This window comes from Leptosomus discolor, chromosome 5 (genome assembly GCF_034619465.1).
Source record: "Leptosomus discolor isolate bLepDis1 chromosome 5, bLepDis1.hap2, whole genome shotgun sequence".
NCBI lineage: Eukaryota > Metazoa > Chordata > Aves > Leptosomiformes > Leptosomidae > Leptosomus > Leptosomus discolor.
In genome coordinates, this window is record NC_141395.1 from 22,813,130 (window position 1) to 22,830,424 (window position 17,295).

General features: G+C 38.0%; 1 protein-coding gene across 1 annotated transcript in view; it reads left to right on the forward strand.

Annotated features, from left to right (window-relative positions):
• MYO3B (myosin IIIB) overlaps positions 1–15,410 on the forward strand; it is a 218,796-nt gene extending 203,386 nt beyond the window's left edge. The window contains exons 34-36 of the mRNA XM_086465966.1: positions 13,446–13,552; positions 13,927–13,973; positions 15,275–15,410. Of these exons, the coding sequence (XP_086322092.1) occupies positions 13,446–13,552; positions 13,927–13,973; positions 15,275–15,410 (290 nt within the window). The remainder of the gene's footprint in view (positions 1–13,445; positions 13,553–13,926; positions 13,974–15,274) is intronic.
• Positions 15,411–17,295: the final 1,885 nt, after the last annotated feature.

The following is a 17,295-nucleotide window of genomic DNA, read 5'->3' on the forward strand; positions in this document are numbered from 1 at the left end:
CTATATTATAGCTTGAATAATTTTTTTTAAATGATAATTTTATGGGCCTCTTTGAAGTGATTTACGTGTTTTGTACATTATTTGAAAACATAAATTTTGCTGATTATCTTCACTTTGCCTCTGTCCACCCACCAGTCTCATATTCATTTAATTTAGACAATGCAGAGCAGCTACATATGGAATTGATACTTTCCATGAAAGCGCAAGTTATTCTTGTGCTTATTTTATTGAAGAATCTAGCATAAGGATTTTTTGTCAAAGATTAGATTAAGTACTCCTGCATGTAGTTGTGTGTTTGTAGAAAGTGTATGGCTCTCAATTATCTCTAAATTAAAACTGCTTCATGAGTTAATTCAAGTATTGTGTAGATAGAGTGAGTGCTGGACTTTTAAAATTTATTGTGTTTTCTACAAAGGAAGAGAAATGCGTATTTCTCTCTGCTCATAGCCTTTTACTTCATAGGGTCTTTTAATAATTGAAATAATTAAGACAGTCCTTTCTAAAGGAAGGAGTTTAAAATTCTACTATACATTTCCATTTTAATCATATTTCTCTAAACTATATTGATATCAATGTGGTTTTCTGATACTTTCCATTTTTTCCCTTGTGTTCATATGCTTAGTGTTGAGGCTGGCTTCAGAGGAACTAATTCTAGTAGAGAAGGTGTGCATCAATGTTAGTGTTTTTATGATATGAGCATTTCTGCTGAGGACAGGATATTGTCGTTATTATTACGGCATTACTTCAATAGGAGACTTTGATTAATCTGTTCAAGGTGGTAAAACTGATTTTTAGGTTTTGTCTCTGTGGGAAAGTTAGTATGGAATAAGCCATAATATAAATTTATGATATAGCGACTCAGTGCATGCCAGAGGTTTGCAAAGCTGCTCAAGCTAGATGCGAATCAGACCCTGGAGGCAGTGTAGCTGGATGAGTGCAGTGCTGTGCCTAAGCTAATTAGTCCTACTGAGAAGGAAGAGAGTTATGTTAATATGGCCATACTTCTCAGCTATCCAAAACAGATAAATCAGAAGTGGCATTCCATGGCAATAGGTACACTTGCAACGCGCTAGTTTATTCACGACTTTGTGTGGTCCTTTGTAGGTCATTCATACAAGGAATTAGTGCACAGTAACTAATAAAGTATTAATTCACAACTTTGCAATATCCACAGACCCAAGTGCAGAATCAGGACACAAACAGATGATGTTGCTATATGACAAGCTGTTGTATAGGGATATATTATTCAGTTAGCAGCCAAGAATCTAGTACAAAGTTGTAAGAAAGGGGTTGAAAAAAAATCAAAGATCTATAGTAGCAGAAAACATGTCCAAGTCAACTTCCCCCAAAAATATCTGAAATCACTTAGTCTGTATTTTCTGGACTAACGAGAAATTCCATGTACCTACACTAAGTTACCATGAAGTAGCCTGATTTTCCAGAAGGGGTGAGCTGTGATGGTTTAAAAATCAGCCCTCCTAGTGCCTCACTTTGGTAAAGAAGGGTTCATTAAGCTCTGAGGAATAAATTATCAAAGTCATAGAATCATTGAATGGTTTGGGTTGGAAGGAACCCTAAAGACCATCTAGTTCCAACTCCCCTGCCATGGGCAGGGCCACCTTCCACTAGAACAGGTTGCTCAAAGCCCCATCCAGCCTGGCCTTGAACACTGCCAGGGAGGGGGCAGCCACAGCTTCTCTGGGCAACCCGTGCCAGTGTCTCACCACCCTCACCGTAAAGAACAACTTCCTAATGTCTAATCTAAATCTCCCCTCTTTCAGTTTGAAACCATTACCCCTCGTCCTATCACTACATTGCCCGATAAAGAGTCCCTGCCCATCTTTCCTATAGCCCACTTTAAGTATTGGAAGGCCACTAGAAGGTCTCCCTGGAGCCTTCTCTTCTCCAGGCTGAACAACCCCAACTCCCTCAGCCTGTCCTCATAGGGGAGGTGCTCCAGCCCCCTGATCGTCGCTAGAACTAATCATGTATTTATGAGAAAAATTAAAAATCCAACTAATTCTATAGCATTTACCAATTTAAAATAAGTGACAGTCAAGTACAAAGACTGTGTTCAGAGGGGAATATAATACAGTGAGCTGATGTACTAATGCAAGCTGTGCCCTGTCAAGAAAGGTGATTTCAGAACAAAACAACATATTGTCACATAAACAAGTCACTATAATATCGGAAGTCAACTCACTTTATGTGTATTGTGCACATATGTATGTCTTCCTCTGCTCCCATGAGCTGAAGTCTTTGCCAAATTTTTCTTTAAGGAAGGACTGGATGGAAAGTACACATATTCTCTGTGCTTTGCACTCCCCAAACTCTTACTGCAGGTAGTGTGGCTAGGCATCAGGAAATACGTAGCCTAAAATTGCTTTATTAGGATTGAGATCCCAGGATCTGAAATCCTTTGCAGACCTCTCTCGGTTTTCTTTAAACATCTTTTCTACATTTTGTGAATACACTTTGCTGCTACTGGAAGCTCCCATCTACCTTTTTAGGATGAAAGTTAATGAACTACACCTCTGGAAATAATGACTCCTTATTTTTATACATGTCCAGCAGTCTACCATGAGATTCATGGTGTAAATTGTCAATAAAAGGTTTGTGATTTGGATTTGGAAGGACAAAAAAAAAAAACTAGATGCTTTTTCACAGGATACAGACATCTGTAAAGCCTGAAGGTTTTTTCTAGTCCTACATATTTTTCTAACTCTGTCATTGACTGAATAGTTTGCTCATGCTTCTTCAGTTTCTCTTTCAAAATAATCCCTCAGAATTTTCTGACCTGAGTTTGCTTTGTAGATCGCTTGTGAACCATCACTAGTTGTAGGTCTAATGTTAGGAGTCCCAGTAGCAATTAACAACCCCTTAAAGGAACAGATCACTGTAGCACGTAGGTCAGCAGCATTAATTTCCTTTATCTAGGCAAGATACCTTCTTTAATTCCAACAGTTACAAATGTCAGACCAAACCACCATAGCAACACTGGGAAGCAAATATCTAACTAGTGGCATTTTTGCAGGCTTCAGTCAAGCTCTCTTTAATACTTTCTTTGAAAGTTACTGCTGCCAACTACCTTGAATTCAGAAAAAACCTTCTTTCTTAATGAAGAAATCTACTGAGAGTTTTATCTTGGGCTTCTACCATTTATTCTTTGAAATATATGCTGAATCTGCTACACTCAAATTTGAAATACTAGCTGTATCAATATGGACCCATGGTTTCAAGCCTTTAGATATGCAAATTGTGTTTCTGTAATGAACGAAACCTTAGAGACCATGCTGTTGTGGTTCCACAGAGCCTTTATTGCGCCTCATCATTATGCTAAATTAATACAAATTTCCTGTGTGTCCAGAATTCAAAGTCAATCAAGTGGCCTAATCTCTGAGGGTATGGGATAAAAATGCTATTATTACAGTTTGGAAGAAGGTGAGGGATTACCTTTAAAAGCATCCAGACTATATGCTAGGACACCAAGTCTGAAACACAGGCCCATTATGAACACAGCTTTACTGAGTGTGAATTTACAGATTGCCTCCTGCCCTACTTTTGATTGCACAGACTAACTCCCCACATTTGTATGGTGCATTTTTGGCAACTTCAGTAGTTGGCTCTGTAGAGAAGCAGTACGAGAAAGGTATTTGTGATTTGTTACTGTTCTCTAATGCACTGAATGTTTTGACTTTTTATTTTTAAAAGTTGATTGCAGTGTTTACTTTTTATGTTTGTTTCATCTTTTTCCCCGTATGCTTTGCTTTTCTTAGCTAGAATCCACAAGATGAACCAGTGCCAAGTGTCCAGTGAGTTTTCTGAGGCGTATTAGCGCATGATATGCAGCTCTGGAGATCCACAATCTGCAGTTTAAAAACTTGTGCATTAGCAGGTCCAAATGTACTTTGGAGAATATCTCCAAAATTGATAATACTGTCATTATATTTAGGATTCATGCTTTAAAGTTGCCAAAGCTATTTAATCAATCTGACTAAATCATTGTCCTAATTCTTCTTTGAGGAAATAGCAGTGATCTTACTGTGCAGAAGTAATAATGAGCGGCTCTGTTGTTGATGCTATGCTTGTGAGGATTTTTTTTATATCTTTTGGTTTTGAGCAATTTTGAAAATTTCTTATACCTCCAACATGAGATGTGGTTTTAGTTTGGAAGGCAGGGAAGGATGAAGTAGTCACTTGAGGTTCTTTCTAATCTTGTTTTCTGTAACTTCACTAAATAAATAAACTGCATCAGCAGGCTGAGTCCCAACCGTGACATAATGCTGATGAGACAAGCTTGCATCATGGCAGGTGTCTGGGTGCACAATGCCTGTGTAGGCGTCCCAGTGTTTCTACTTCAAGACTGGTATCTCAGATGAATACTTACAGAGAAGAGAAAATGGGGCGTGTCCAGAAAATTCAAGAATGCCTGGCTTTCCTTTGTATTCCTTTTGTATTCCATGGGATTTCTACTTCTGCCTTCCAGAAACTCAGGCTAATCTGGTGCAGTGCTAACAAAAAGCCAAGTGTAATGCAACTGTCCCGCCATAAACAGTTAAAGTTGACCTTGCAATGATCTTTGCATTGAAGGCTCTGATGTGCACCTTGTGAGGAGTTACCTCAACCTCAGGTTCAGATGTCTCTTGGGGATTTGGTCTGCTTGAATTTATTTCAAGTGGATTTCTTTCCTGGTCATTTGAATGTTAGCAACCTCACAAAACAAACAAACAAATAAACCCCAACCAAACACCATAAGAAAAAGAGCATTTCCAGTCCAATGCAAGTCTGTTTAGCCTAATTTCCAATTTGTGACAGTAACCAAGATCAAAAGTCTAGGGTATAGTACAAAAGTAGGGCAAGCAGAGATATTTGCCCAGAACGCTCTCCATCCTAGCATGGTTTGTGGCTCAGGGATTTCCCAATCCGGAAGTGATCTCTTCATATTTCTCTCAGTAGGTTTTTCCCCTGCAAAATTCTTCATTCACTTGTATTGATTGTACAGCATTGCTCAAACAGCAAAAGAGACATCACTTAACCTCACATGATAATGTAAGATAGCCGTTTCTTGTCACCTGGTGGCTATTGGATTAAGCAGGTCTTCTAAAACCAGGAAATATGCTGTGTATGTAGTAATTCCAGCATCCCTGAAATGTCCTGGTTTTCATCGGTAACTGTCTCTTCTGGAAAGATCTCAAGAATTAACCAAAAAGCAGCTTCCATGACCACCTTGGGTCACGTTTAAGGAGGGGAAGAAAAGTAATCATCAATCAAGTTTACTTCATTGTCCAGAAGTAGTTTCTGCCATTTGGGATGGTTTGGCATGATTTTTTTCCTGACATTAAAGTTGTAGCTGTGTAAACCTCTTGGGCTTTGACTGGTTAGTTGACTAGTTGCCACACCTCTGGAACCCACTATTAGATGTTATTACATGCAAGGCACATGAGGGGTTGTGTGTATTCAATGTGTATAGGAAGACATATCTTCAGGACCCTACTTGCAGAAGCATGCTGTTTGCTGACAGGTTTGAATCTTACCCATGTTAGTCACTGACAGTTTAGTTCTTTGGTATGCTTTGTTTAATCTCTGCCTTTTCCCTCTACGGCTAAATCACTCACAATAGAAACTGAAAGAACTGACAAATACTGAAGGATCAGAATTCTCTTGGAAGGGAAAAAACAATAAAAGCCAAGATTCTAACTATTTATGGATCTTGTTTCCCAACAAAATGTATCTAAAAGCCATTGTCTCAGGGTTCAGAGACAGCTAAATGATTGATTTCACATAAAATACTTGTTGTTCTAATTACAGTATCATCTGGGTTGTTGGCAACAAACAGATGCAAAAACAGCCTTTACATACCATCTTGAAAAACTTAGGATTTGCTTAGTGTGCTTTATAATCTGAAGCATATGGCTTTGCGTAGAACTGCAGTATCCAAAATGAAGCCATAAGTAATGAATCACTGGGTGGAAGAAAACGCATTGCTTCTGTTATGAGTTCTTTCAGTGTGTGGATTCAAATGGTTCTGTTTAGGGTTATAAACAAAAGGCTGTGCTCACAGTTTTAGCAGTGTGTTACGAATTCTGGGATGCACATGACATCAAAGAGGCTACACTAATTTCCCTAGCAGTCTATGGCTCTTGGCACTATGAGCACACTCCATCTGAATAAACAGAATTCTAGTTCACCACAGTTGTGTGGGGGATCTGAGGTGATCATGAAGCTTGGTTTTGTTTTATTTTAAATCTTTCTATTATAGGACTTTTTACTCCTCCAGATTCTGTGTTTTCAGTGAATCTGGTAACTACATTCAGAGCTATAGACTTAGACTACAAAGCACTTGACACTGAAAGTAATTAAATCTAACTTATTATTCTTACCTACTGAATCCAAGTAAGAGCTTTGAGTGCACTGGACTTGCAGGATTTGCTAAGGATTAAACACTCTTTCTAAGCATTAATATATATATTTAAAAGTAGTTAACGTCCTTTCCCTTAACAACACTTACGTGAAGCTCAAGTAAGATATTTTGTGAGAGTTAGCAAGGGCTGAGGCCTTGTAACTCCTCAAGGGACATCTGATTTATTGTTCTTTCCATGCTTGCTTGTCACTAGCAGCATGAAGAGCATCAGCCCCTATAAATATTCGTGGACATTCTTCTGTACAGGAAGGGACTGAGGGAATTTGGTGGCAAGAATGGTTCCCATCATATTATGTCTTATTATATCAACAGAATGGATGGCCTTATTGAACATTTGCAGAGCTCTGAAGCTATTGCTAGGTAAGCATGAAGTGTCCTGGAGAGAATTATAATTGTTAATGGTATTAAATATGCCAATGTGCCTCCAGTGTCCTAATGTTACTAGATTAATCAATAGCTGATTGCCTTGATTAAATCTGATGGCAGAACTTAAGTTCTACTGCTTCATCATTAATGGTTGGTTATTCCCTTTTCTTCTCTTCCTTAGTTTCTCAGTATCTTGTTTTTTTGTCTTTTTCCTGTTCATTTCTCTTTCCTTCAGTTTTCTCTTTCCTCTCTCATTAACCTTAGCAGGGAAAGAGACATACCTTATTACTTAAGTCACAAAGCAGCCTTACTCTTTATTCTCTCCTGCCCTATGTTGTTGTCTCTTGGTGTGGTTTTGCCTGTACTGAGATTAAAATCTTTTAGAGACAGTGTGTTTATTTTCTATCAGCCTCCAGCATTTTTTTGAGAACTACCATAATACAGTATATAGAATAGACCTGATAACTTCATTATTCCCAAATGAGGCTACAGATTATTCTACAATACTTGTTCGGTGAAGCCTTTTAGACCTGTTATCCTGTCCGTATTTCTGATGCCTGTATAGTTGGTAGTATTTAACAGGCAGTGTACAAATACCCTGTGGTGTAGGGCTGGTATCCCTTAATGTGCGCTCATACTAAAGTCACACTGACCACAGTTTAGTACAGGGATGTGCAAGATAGTTCTGTGTTAACTGGCCTGAGCATGGCAGACAGGCAGGCGCAGCAGGAGCTCAGTGGGAGCTAACTGCCTGAGTATTCACTCTGCTTCTCAGGCAAGTTTTTCATTTTACTCCCATTTTGCACTTATGATGTGATGCAAATTTGTGCAAATGGTGGAGAATCGTGGGAGTGAGAAGGGAGGAAAATATGTTTGTATGAACACTCATGGCCAAACAGCATTATGTGCCCTTTGTAAATCTCTTTTTTTTTTTTTAATAAAGCTGAAATAATTAAAATCATAAAGCCTAGTTCATTTACAGTGTTTTTTACTGCATGAGTGACATTCAGTCACTCCCATTTAACATTGATATGAGTGGGACCAGAATCACTAGTCCCTTGAGTCCTCTGCTTGAACAGACTTGTATGACACAGAAGAAAAAGTAGCTGTTCCTTGAAATCAACATGCTGCACATAATTATCCACTTAGCATCCAGTCCAGGAGGAGAATGTATATTATCGTTGTCTGTGAGGTCATTTCTGCATTTGCCTAAGACTTCAAGAGAAAAAGTGCAGTTAGCTTGCTGCCTTGAAAAAATGATTCAAAACTGGAAAAGCTTGAAAACATCAAAATACATATAAATTATCAAAGGAGAACAAAGACAAGTTTTTCCACAAAAGTCTTCTCCCCAGGCTATAACAATGCTTTACATAGGCATGATCAATATATCCAGGCTTGAGAACCAAAGTCTTTTGGAATAAATTAGACTGGCAGGAAAAGAAACAAACAAAGAACAAATTAACATGATTTTAAACATTGCTTAAATTTTCATGAATGTAGACCTTGAGATGTTATGATGAGATCCCATGAGTCTGTGCTAATATTTGCTTATAATTAAGGGTTGCACTTTCATGTTTCATCTGATATTATAGATTGGAAATCAGCCACATGCTTACTATTTTTCTTGGTCATACTGATTTATCTACTTTATTTGCTTACTCTGTTAATATTATATATGATCCTTTAAATGGCCCCATTACCTTTCCTTTAGCAGGCTGCCCCTTCTCGTACTCCAAATCCCCCCATCTGAGTAATTAGAGAAGGACTACCCTTCCTGTGATATTAGGTTTGTGTTCACCTGTAACAGAAAAAGAGACGAGACTAACCCCTTCCAAACCTGCTTTGGGTAAATGGCTTCAGAGGGAAAATGAGAGCTCCACGTGTCAATATGTGTTGTAGTGGATGGAATCCTTTCAGCAAGGGGCACTGCCTGCTTTGTGGCACTGACACATTGGCAAAGATCCATTCTGTACACTCCTTGCTAAAAGTAAGATGTCATCCAGAGTTTAGAGCCCCCTCTGTGCTGTACCAACCTTAAAACAATCTGACTCGCATCAGTGGATTTTACTAGTTCCAAATGCGGTTGTAGCTGCCTCATCACCATTTTCTCTGCAGCATTCTCCGTATAGGAAAAATTAGCAATGTTTGGCAAGGTTATCAGCATCAAGGGGTTTTTGATGCAAGGGTTTAATCATGAACAGTTTATGAAGACCCTAGCTTCATTTCAGAGAGCAAAATATGATGATTCTCAGTTCCTCTGAAGAGTGTACCCGGTGCCTGGCCCCCAAGTTTTCAATACCAGGATAAGCAGGCCAAACAGGACATCTAAGATGGGAACTTCACTGAATATCAAGTGAAGTCGTCTGCCTTGTGGGAAGTCATTAGAAAAATACATTTTTGCAGGTACCATTTTGAAAGTATTAGTCAGGGCCCAAATCCTACGTGTAAAAGTCCTTGTGTCAGTGCTAAAGAGCATTTTGAAGTCTTTTGTTAAATCTTACTGTTTGGAAGTTTGTACATTTCTAAAAGAGTCCTTTGCAGCTTATAGAAAGGATGGATTTTTAAACAGAAAAGTCATCTAAACAAGGTATGGCAAAAGAAATGTGCTAATCATCTCCAAGGCAAGAGATGTCATAAAAAGTGTCAGTATGGTGGATGTGATGGCTAATTGAAGAAAAATATTTCCATTTCAGCCATAAGAAAGCAAAAAAGAATCACATGGAAATTCAGAAGTGAAAGTATAACCCAGAAATCAAAAGATCAATACAAAATCTTCTACAGATTGAGACTTGTGATAAAAATCACATTAGAGAAATTAATTCATACTAAGCTAGAAGTGATCTATGTCCTATCTTGAATAGTTTTAAACTTCAGCTTGAGTCAAAACGTACCTTTTCTAAAAGCTTCCACTCTCAGCTTGAGCATCCATCATACCGCTATTTTTTAATTTTTTTCCTCCTGACTGTTTGCTTTCACTGTGTGTTCTATCTCTGCTCTGAAGTTTTCTTCTACTTCTGACCATTAGACAGTTCAGACTTCTGTTTCCGAAGGTGAAAAACCCTTCACCTTCTATACAGGGGTTTAGACTTGCTTCAATTCACCTCTTAACCTTCTTTCGAAAAAACTGAAATAGAACAGTCTTAAATTTCTCACCATATGGCAAGTTTTCCAGATTTCAGATTGTTCTTGTTCTCAGAACATTCTGCAGTTTACAGCACCCATGTTAAAATAATTCTACACTCAACGGTAAAACTGGTTTTCCTATTTCTATTGAGTAGTCCTCTGCTTTGCACCCAGCCTACTTCATATTCAGCTGAATATCCATGATGATTCCCAAGTCTCTCCTGGAGACACTGCTTTCCAACTATGCAATTCCCAGTTCTTAAAAATCTAACTTGAATGTTGGGCTTTGCATTTAGTTGAAAACACACGACTTTCTAATCTGTCTGAGCCCTGTAAGGTCCTGGTCTATTGGCTTGGGCTTTTATGTATCAGAGAAATAAAAAGGATAACCAATAGTGGTAACAGGAGTAAACAGAAACGCCATTGGTTTGTTTACTTATAAATACTTTATACTCCAACAGATTTACCCATTTGCCAGTTTCTAACTCCCTTCACTGTAAGCAACATCAGTTTTGTGGTAGCTTTAGGGAAGCATCCACATGAGCGTGCCCACCCATATGTACCACCCTCTCTGGGTTTGAGCAAGGAAAGGAGGAGGATGCCCAGAACCTCAGCTGCCCTACACTTGCTAGATCAGCTGACATAGTGCACTTGGCAGAAGGCAATTTGCCTACTCTGTGTTATTTCTGCACTGCAGTAAGGAATTTACCAATAAAGAAATTCTAACCTAAGGAATTTCTCCACTTAGAATTACAAAGGGAAGGTTTTCTTCCAGACAAAATGGGGGCAGATCTCTTGCATAAAAAATGGTGCTAAAGGACAACCTGAAGGAAGTGCATGTGCTGACTCTGTCATCTGGTCTCTAAATTTGTGGCAAACTCAGGAGCCTGGACATCCCAGAGGCACTTGGCACAATTTGGGTGCAGTGTAGACAATACCGTGTTAAAGGTACTGGTGCTGCTGCTGTTGCTGTTAAAATGACAAGTGACCTTTTTCTTACTGGTGCCTTTAAGTTTGTCATGAAAGCAAGTATTTTAGAACAGCATTTAAAATGCCTATTCAACTGCTGAGTGTTGAGCACATGTTAATAACATTTTCTCCAGATATGGTAGTTTATGATAAATGTTACCAGATTTTGTACTGTTCGTGTAGTATGCTACTAAACACTAAGACAAATGGGCCCACTGAAAGGGTGTTTCCTTTGGAGGACACAAGCTGCAGACCACCCATAGAATACACAGAAATAATTAAGTGTCAGGATAAAAAGCTAGAGCAAAATATTAGTGTCTCATAATCCTGATGAATAAAAGATATTTTAAAAACAAAGACTATACACAGAGGTGTTTTGAAAACATAACATAAAGGCCACAACAGCATTTGGGGGAAAGGAAAAAAGAATACCCCATCATATTACCATACTGTTTGAAAATTTCTAAATATTTGTGTGCTGGTTTTTTACTTCTGGCAAGCTGCAGAGAGGTGTGTGAAATTATGCAGAACTGTAACGACCTGTGTCTTCATTCATACCAGTCTCTTGCTACAATAAAAAAAAATATTTTTGAGAGGTATTCGAGAACTACATTGCTGTAAAAAGGAACTCATATGGCCTTGCGACTGAAAACATTGCTTGCAAAAATTGGAGACCCTGCAGTCCTGAGACAGAAATCTGTAAGATGAATTTGAGTAACTTCCAGAGCAAACAGAGAGTAGAATATGGTTATGTCAGGTCTTCTGCAAAACTTTCAGAGACTTCAGAGAGAACAAAATTGCACCTCTGTCCTATTTAAATGTTAGAGAAGAAACTTTCCAAAGACACAGATATTACTTGGGCACCCAGTTCCTCAGAAGTATTTTCTGGAACACCTTCCGCCTTGTTTGATTATATACAATACAGGTAAGTAGCAAAGGTTCAGGCTCAGCCATCACAATCTCTTTAGCAAAAGCATAAAGGTTTACAGGACTTGAAAGTATAAAGCATTGAAGCTTTGGGTATTAAATTAGCAAGCAGCTTGAGCATATTATTTAGAAGTTATTCTGTATTACTGGAGAAATATAACCTTTCTCTATAAAATTGGTTTTGAATTTTAGACCTAGCTCTGCAGTCAGTTCCCTGGTGGCCATTTAACCCATCGTGTTTCCCAGGTGTTGTGAGGGAACATGACGGTTGGCATGAAACAAATGCTCCCCTCCCATGCAGACATTGTAGCCCCACACTGAAAGGAAACTAATATCTTTCAAATTTTGCTGTTGAGCGGGAGAAAGGCAGTGAAATAGAGAAAATCTCCCAGAACGGTCAGTCATTTGGCTGAAAATGCCGAAGTTCAACCACCTCCTCTGCCTCACTCGGTAATTACAGAAGAGTACAATAGTTACAAACTGTAAACCCAAGTTTACACAAAGTGTATAATAAACCTCCTTTGTAATATTACCTGCTCCTTAAGGCCAGATCTTACAAACGGATTTGTGAGATTAGACCCTTGCATCCGCACAAGCCATATTGACTTCAGTTTTGAAGTGTTTAAAGGAACTCATGCTACTTGATCTTTGTGCTGGTCTTCTGTATTGGAGCAAGTTTCCCATGCAGTTTGGAATACAAATGTGATAAGATGTATATTTTTTTCTTCAGTGCCACCAAAACCTGGTTTTATTCATACTATCACTAAAATAATTTTTAACAGGGAGATATCAGAAAAGTCAAAGACATTGGGAGAATTATTTGAAAAGTAAATGACCTTTCCTTAGCCCCCACAGTGTCTTTTAGTAACCTAGAGATTCTGATTTATCCTGAAAATGGTTGTCCTTGTGATCTGGAGGATGTGCCACAGAAAACACCTGGTGAAACAGAGTACAGCACACCATAATGTCTTTTTTCTTTAATTAAAAGAAAAATAAAGGGAATAAAAAGACTGTTAGTTCTTTTCAAAATCCACCCCTTCTGAAATATTTCCTTTGTCTTTAAACTCTGTTTTCCAGATGACTTTAAGCAACTGTTATTTTACAGAACATCACAAATATTATTAAGAAAGCATAATTCCAAACTGGTCTGATTACTTTGATTAAACAGGGAGCCATGTAAAGAAGGTAGCCTTTTTATATCATAAAAATGATGATAATAGACTAAGTCTCATCAGTCAAAAAGCTTTATTACTGTCTACTGTAGAAAAACAGTTTTGCTACTGCTGAATGATATATCCCTAGCTAGTCACAATATACCTCATTTCCTGCTTAGATAACAGAAGATACTAAGATAAAGTGTGAAAGGAATAAGGAGCTGTGTGATATAGATATATGAAAGAATAAAAAATGTTATAAAAGTAAAAATGATGTTCTGCTTAAAAACTTGTGTTTGAACTAAGTTTCAAAAGAGAAAACAAAGATCCCCAAGTTTGTGTGTGCTTACTTTGGATAGGACAGACTTGCTAATAAATCCAGGACCAAATAGGACAGAAGAAAAGACTGTTTACAGACTAAAATACGCTAAGACGTTCACAGCACCTGGCACAGCTTAAAACTAAATTGTGTTATCTTACTGTAGGTTCAGAAAACTGTCTTGAACAGAAGCTGAGAACACCTCGTCGACGATGTCAGCAGCCCAAAATGCTGAATAGCCCTGAGGACAACATGTACTATAACCAGTTAAACGTGAGTTCAAAGTGGCAATAAAGCTGTTTTACTGGCTTTGTTTCCAGTTAATAATTCTGTTATTAATACCTGTTTCAGCCCCTCCAGCCCCACCCCCACGTTCTTCTGCTCTCGTCTTGAACATGTGCTTATGCTCTTTATCTGTTGCTTTCATGTCAGGATGTCTGCCTTCACGGTGAATAATTGATGTGGTTTATCAAAGACGAGCAAGATGCATGCTTCATCAGGCTCACTTGAGCCCTTTGATCAAAAAAATTATGCTGTGACTTCTGATATTATCAGCATCTGCTTGCATTCAACACAAAATCACTTTGAATTAAAAATTAACGACTTGCTGCTTTGCTTTGACTGTGTGTTCTTGGCCCTCTCCACAGGGAACTCTAGAATATCAAGGGAGCAAGAGGAAGCCAAGAAAACTTGGGTAAATATCTATCTTCTTAGTTCTAAGCAACTGTAAACAGAAGAAGTCCTTTGTGATATTACAGAATATGAAAAACTTTCTAGAGAGGTTTCTAAAAATAAACAATTAACATATTTCTGTGCATTGACATTGGACATTTTCTGCAGAAGCAAATGTAAAACTTGCATGTACTGCTGTCTGCAGACACTAGAACTGATTCTTACAAAATATTCTCCCCAGCTCGCTCTGAGTACTACTGCTACAAAAAATTAGCTTTCTTCATGTTTTTAAGTGCATTTAGCACTAGTGAAAGGTGCCAGATGAAGGGTGTTGAAACTGAAGTTCTCTGACCTAGAACACGGACAGAAGCCCTGACAGCTTTGCGGCAGCACACTCACAATGGGCTTCTGCCCTCCTGGGGGAGCACATTTTAAGAACTGACAGAGAGGCAGCTCAGCCCAAAGGGGAGTTGCTCCTTCTCTGTTGAGCTGAGTCAGTTCTCTGTCACATGAGCAGTTATCACCTGGTGATAGATAGAAATCACAGAAAACAATTTACAAAAGCCAGGTTGGCTACTGTACAATTGCCAAAATATATTGTTGACTGATCACATGGACCAGAGAGAACTGATAGTTGCTTGGTGTTGCAAATGCATCTACTCCAAAAATGTACAAGAACTTTCTGTATTATTTCCTCTGATTTTAATTAATATAATAACTGTATGAATAGGAGGTCTTTGAGTCAAGGTTAAAGCCCAAAAATTTGCACAACTGTGCAAGATTTGGTTTATTTTATCTCCCTCTCTTAATTTAAAAAGGCTGTATTCCTGTTCAGGGAATAAAAACACTAACTTGGGACTGCAGTGCTCATCATACATGACAGGAAAATGAAAGACCCTTGATGTCAATAGTGCTTTCTCCCAAAATTGGTGATGTGGTCTTTGACTCGTATTCACAGCAAACCAAAAATACATTATCAAAGTCATACCCTACTTGTGGAACATACACAGACAAAAAAGCCACATTATTCAGATGAAATGCCCATTTGATGCAAATAGTTGATCTGTCGTTCTGTACGCCCAAACTGAACGACTATATTGCATTTCACTGATCCTCAGAACCATTCAGAGTATAATCATGAAAAAGTAACAGCAAAGTAAATGTGTAAAACGTATGTCTTTCTCATCAAATCATCCCATCTTTTTTTTTCCTTTCTTGTATTAGCACTCTCCATTTTCATATTCACAGAGAAGTTTCTATTTCTGAAGCTATTGACAGAATTAATTTTTTAAGTTAATAAAATGTTGTTTGTTTTCTTTCAAGCCAAATCAAAGTGCTGGATGGAGAGGATGAGTATTACAAATCATTGTCAGCTGTTGATTCTATCCCTGAAGATGACAGCTTTCTCAGTTCCCCATCTTCTCCTTCTTCAAGAGGCATGTCTTTTGCTCAAAGCTGAACCTCACTTACTGTATTGACTAATACTGGTAAGAGTATTTTCGTGCTGGTAATGTCTTCCTATTAACTTTGTGCATGTGTGTTTATATAATATATTAAAAAATATAATTTCAGCTATTAACTTACTTTTACTGATTTAGACCTGGGTTTGCAGCTGTAAATTGTCCCATTTAGCTGTATTTCTATAAGCAATTCGGTAAAAGGGAGCAGCACTACCTGTATGTGCTGATGTTTGTAATGGACACGTTTCTTTGGCAGCAAGGTTAGATTATACAGTTCCGAACCCTTCTTCCCTGCTCCCCCCCGACTGCTGTTCCTACCCTGGGCCATCCCTTCTGTTGTGCTGGCACAACTGCTGGTAGAGCTGTGTGAAAAATAAGATCGAGGAACTGAACTAGATTAAAAGAACTCTGTACTAAAAATCTTAATTTGGGGTCATAGTGAAAATGTTTTGTATTTCATTAGCCTGGTATTAAACATCATCCTTTATAACTTTCTGTGCTGTGTGTGGCTTTTAATAGTACAAAAAGGTACGGAGTAAAATAATGTAAAATAATAATTGTGTCTCAATTTAGCTTGTAAATATTTTTCTTATAAAGTATTAGTTTACCAGAAGTTCAACTCAAAGGACTATTTCAAATATAAGAAGCAAAACAGTTTTAAAAGCTAACATTTCACACACTGCTTCATATAGTCGTGGCTGAAACCATCACTATGACTAGTTATTCTTGTTATCCGTGCAAGTATTTAATTTCTTTCTTAACCTGCATCTCTGGGCTCCAGTGTATGTAACAGCCGTTTTGTATGTAACAGGGAAAAAAAATGTCACCTGCCAATTTTTCTACTTGCTTTTCCCTTTCTTTCCAAATCCTCAGTGAAACAGTATGTAACTTTCTATGGAATGCTGAGATGCTTTGCTGGTAACTGTTTCCATGACAGAAGCTGACTATTTTGTCTTATTCTTTACTTTCTGTTTCTGAGCCACAGTTTTGATCTGTGACAATTCTTTGCTTCTTTTCCATACAGACTCCTGTCAAAAACTTTTGGAAATAAAACTTTCACGTCTGCCGCCTTACAAATTTGCTCAAAATTATTATTTCCTTTTTTTTTTTTTTTTGAAAAACCATACTGATTAAATCTGATCATGTATTATGTAGACCTAATTATGATCCTTGGTTTTGTCTCCCCTCCAATGGGTTTACCCTGATCTGTGCTAACAAACCTTCATTGTGCAGGTGCAGTTCACACCTGTTCCTTAAGCTACAGAATTTTTTACTATCAGGGTTCACTGGCACCATCTTTTTGGCCACAGAACAAGGAAAGATGGTACGGAAAATGAGACCCAAGTGCAGTCAGGGCATCCCTAAGCCAGAATAGGGTTTGAAAGGAGAAAAGGTAATGAAATAGATAGTTCAGCAAAAGCTTTGTCTCTCCTAATAAACACAGAAATTAAGTCAGACAGGGCAGATGAGGATGAGAGAAGGATTCAGCTGTTCCAGAAAGAACAAACCTTCACTCATTCCTCACCCAAAATGTGACGTAAGGTTGAAACTAAAAGTTAAAATCCTGCCAGAGGTTGAAGTCATTCCATTCACTCCTCATTCTCCTCTGCTGTATATCCAGGTAGATGTACTTGAAAGGCACTTTAGAGCCTTTAAAATTTAGGGTCTCCTTAAACAGAGAATTGGTAAGTAGCTGCAGATGAATTAATGATATTCAAAAATGCAGTGCAAACATGAATGGCAACTAATATGAATGCATGTGTGCAGATCAGTTTCTTTACATTTTGTCAAAATGTAACAAGAATGAGTATTTGTTATGATACCTCATTAAAAATAACATATAACTTTTTTTCTCCTACACACTATATAAATGATCTATTAATT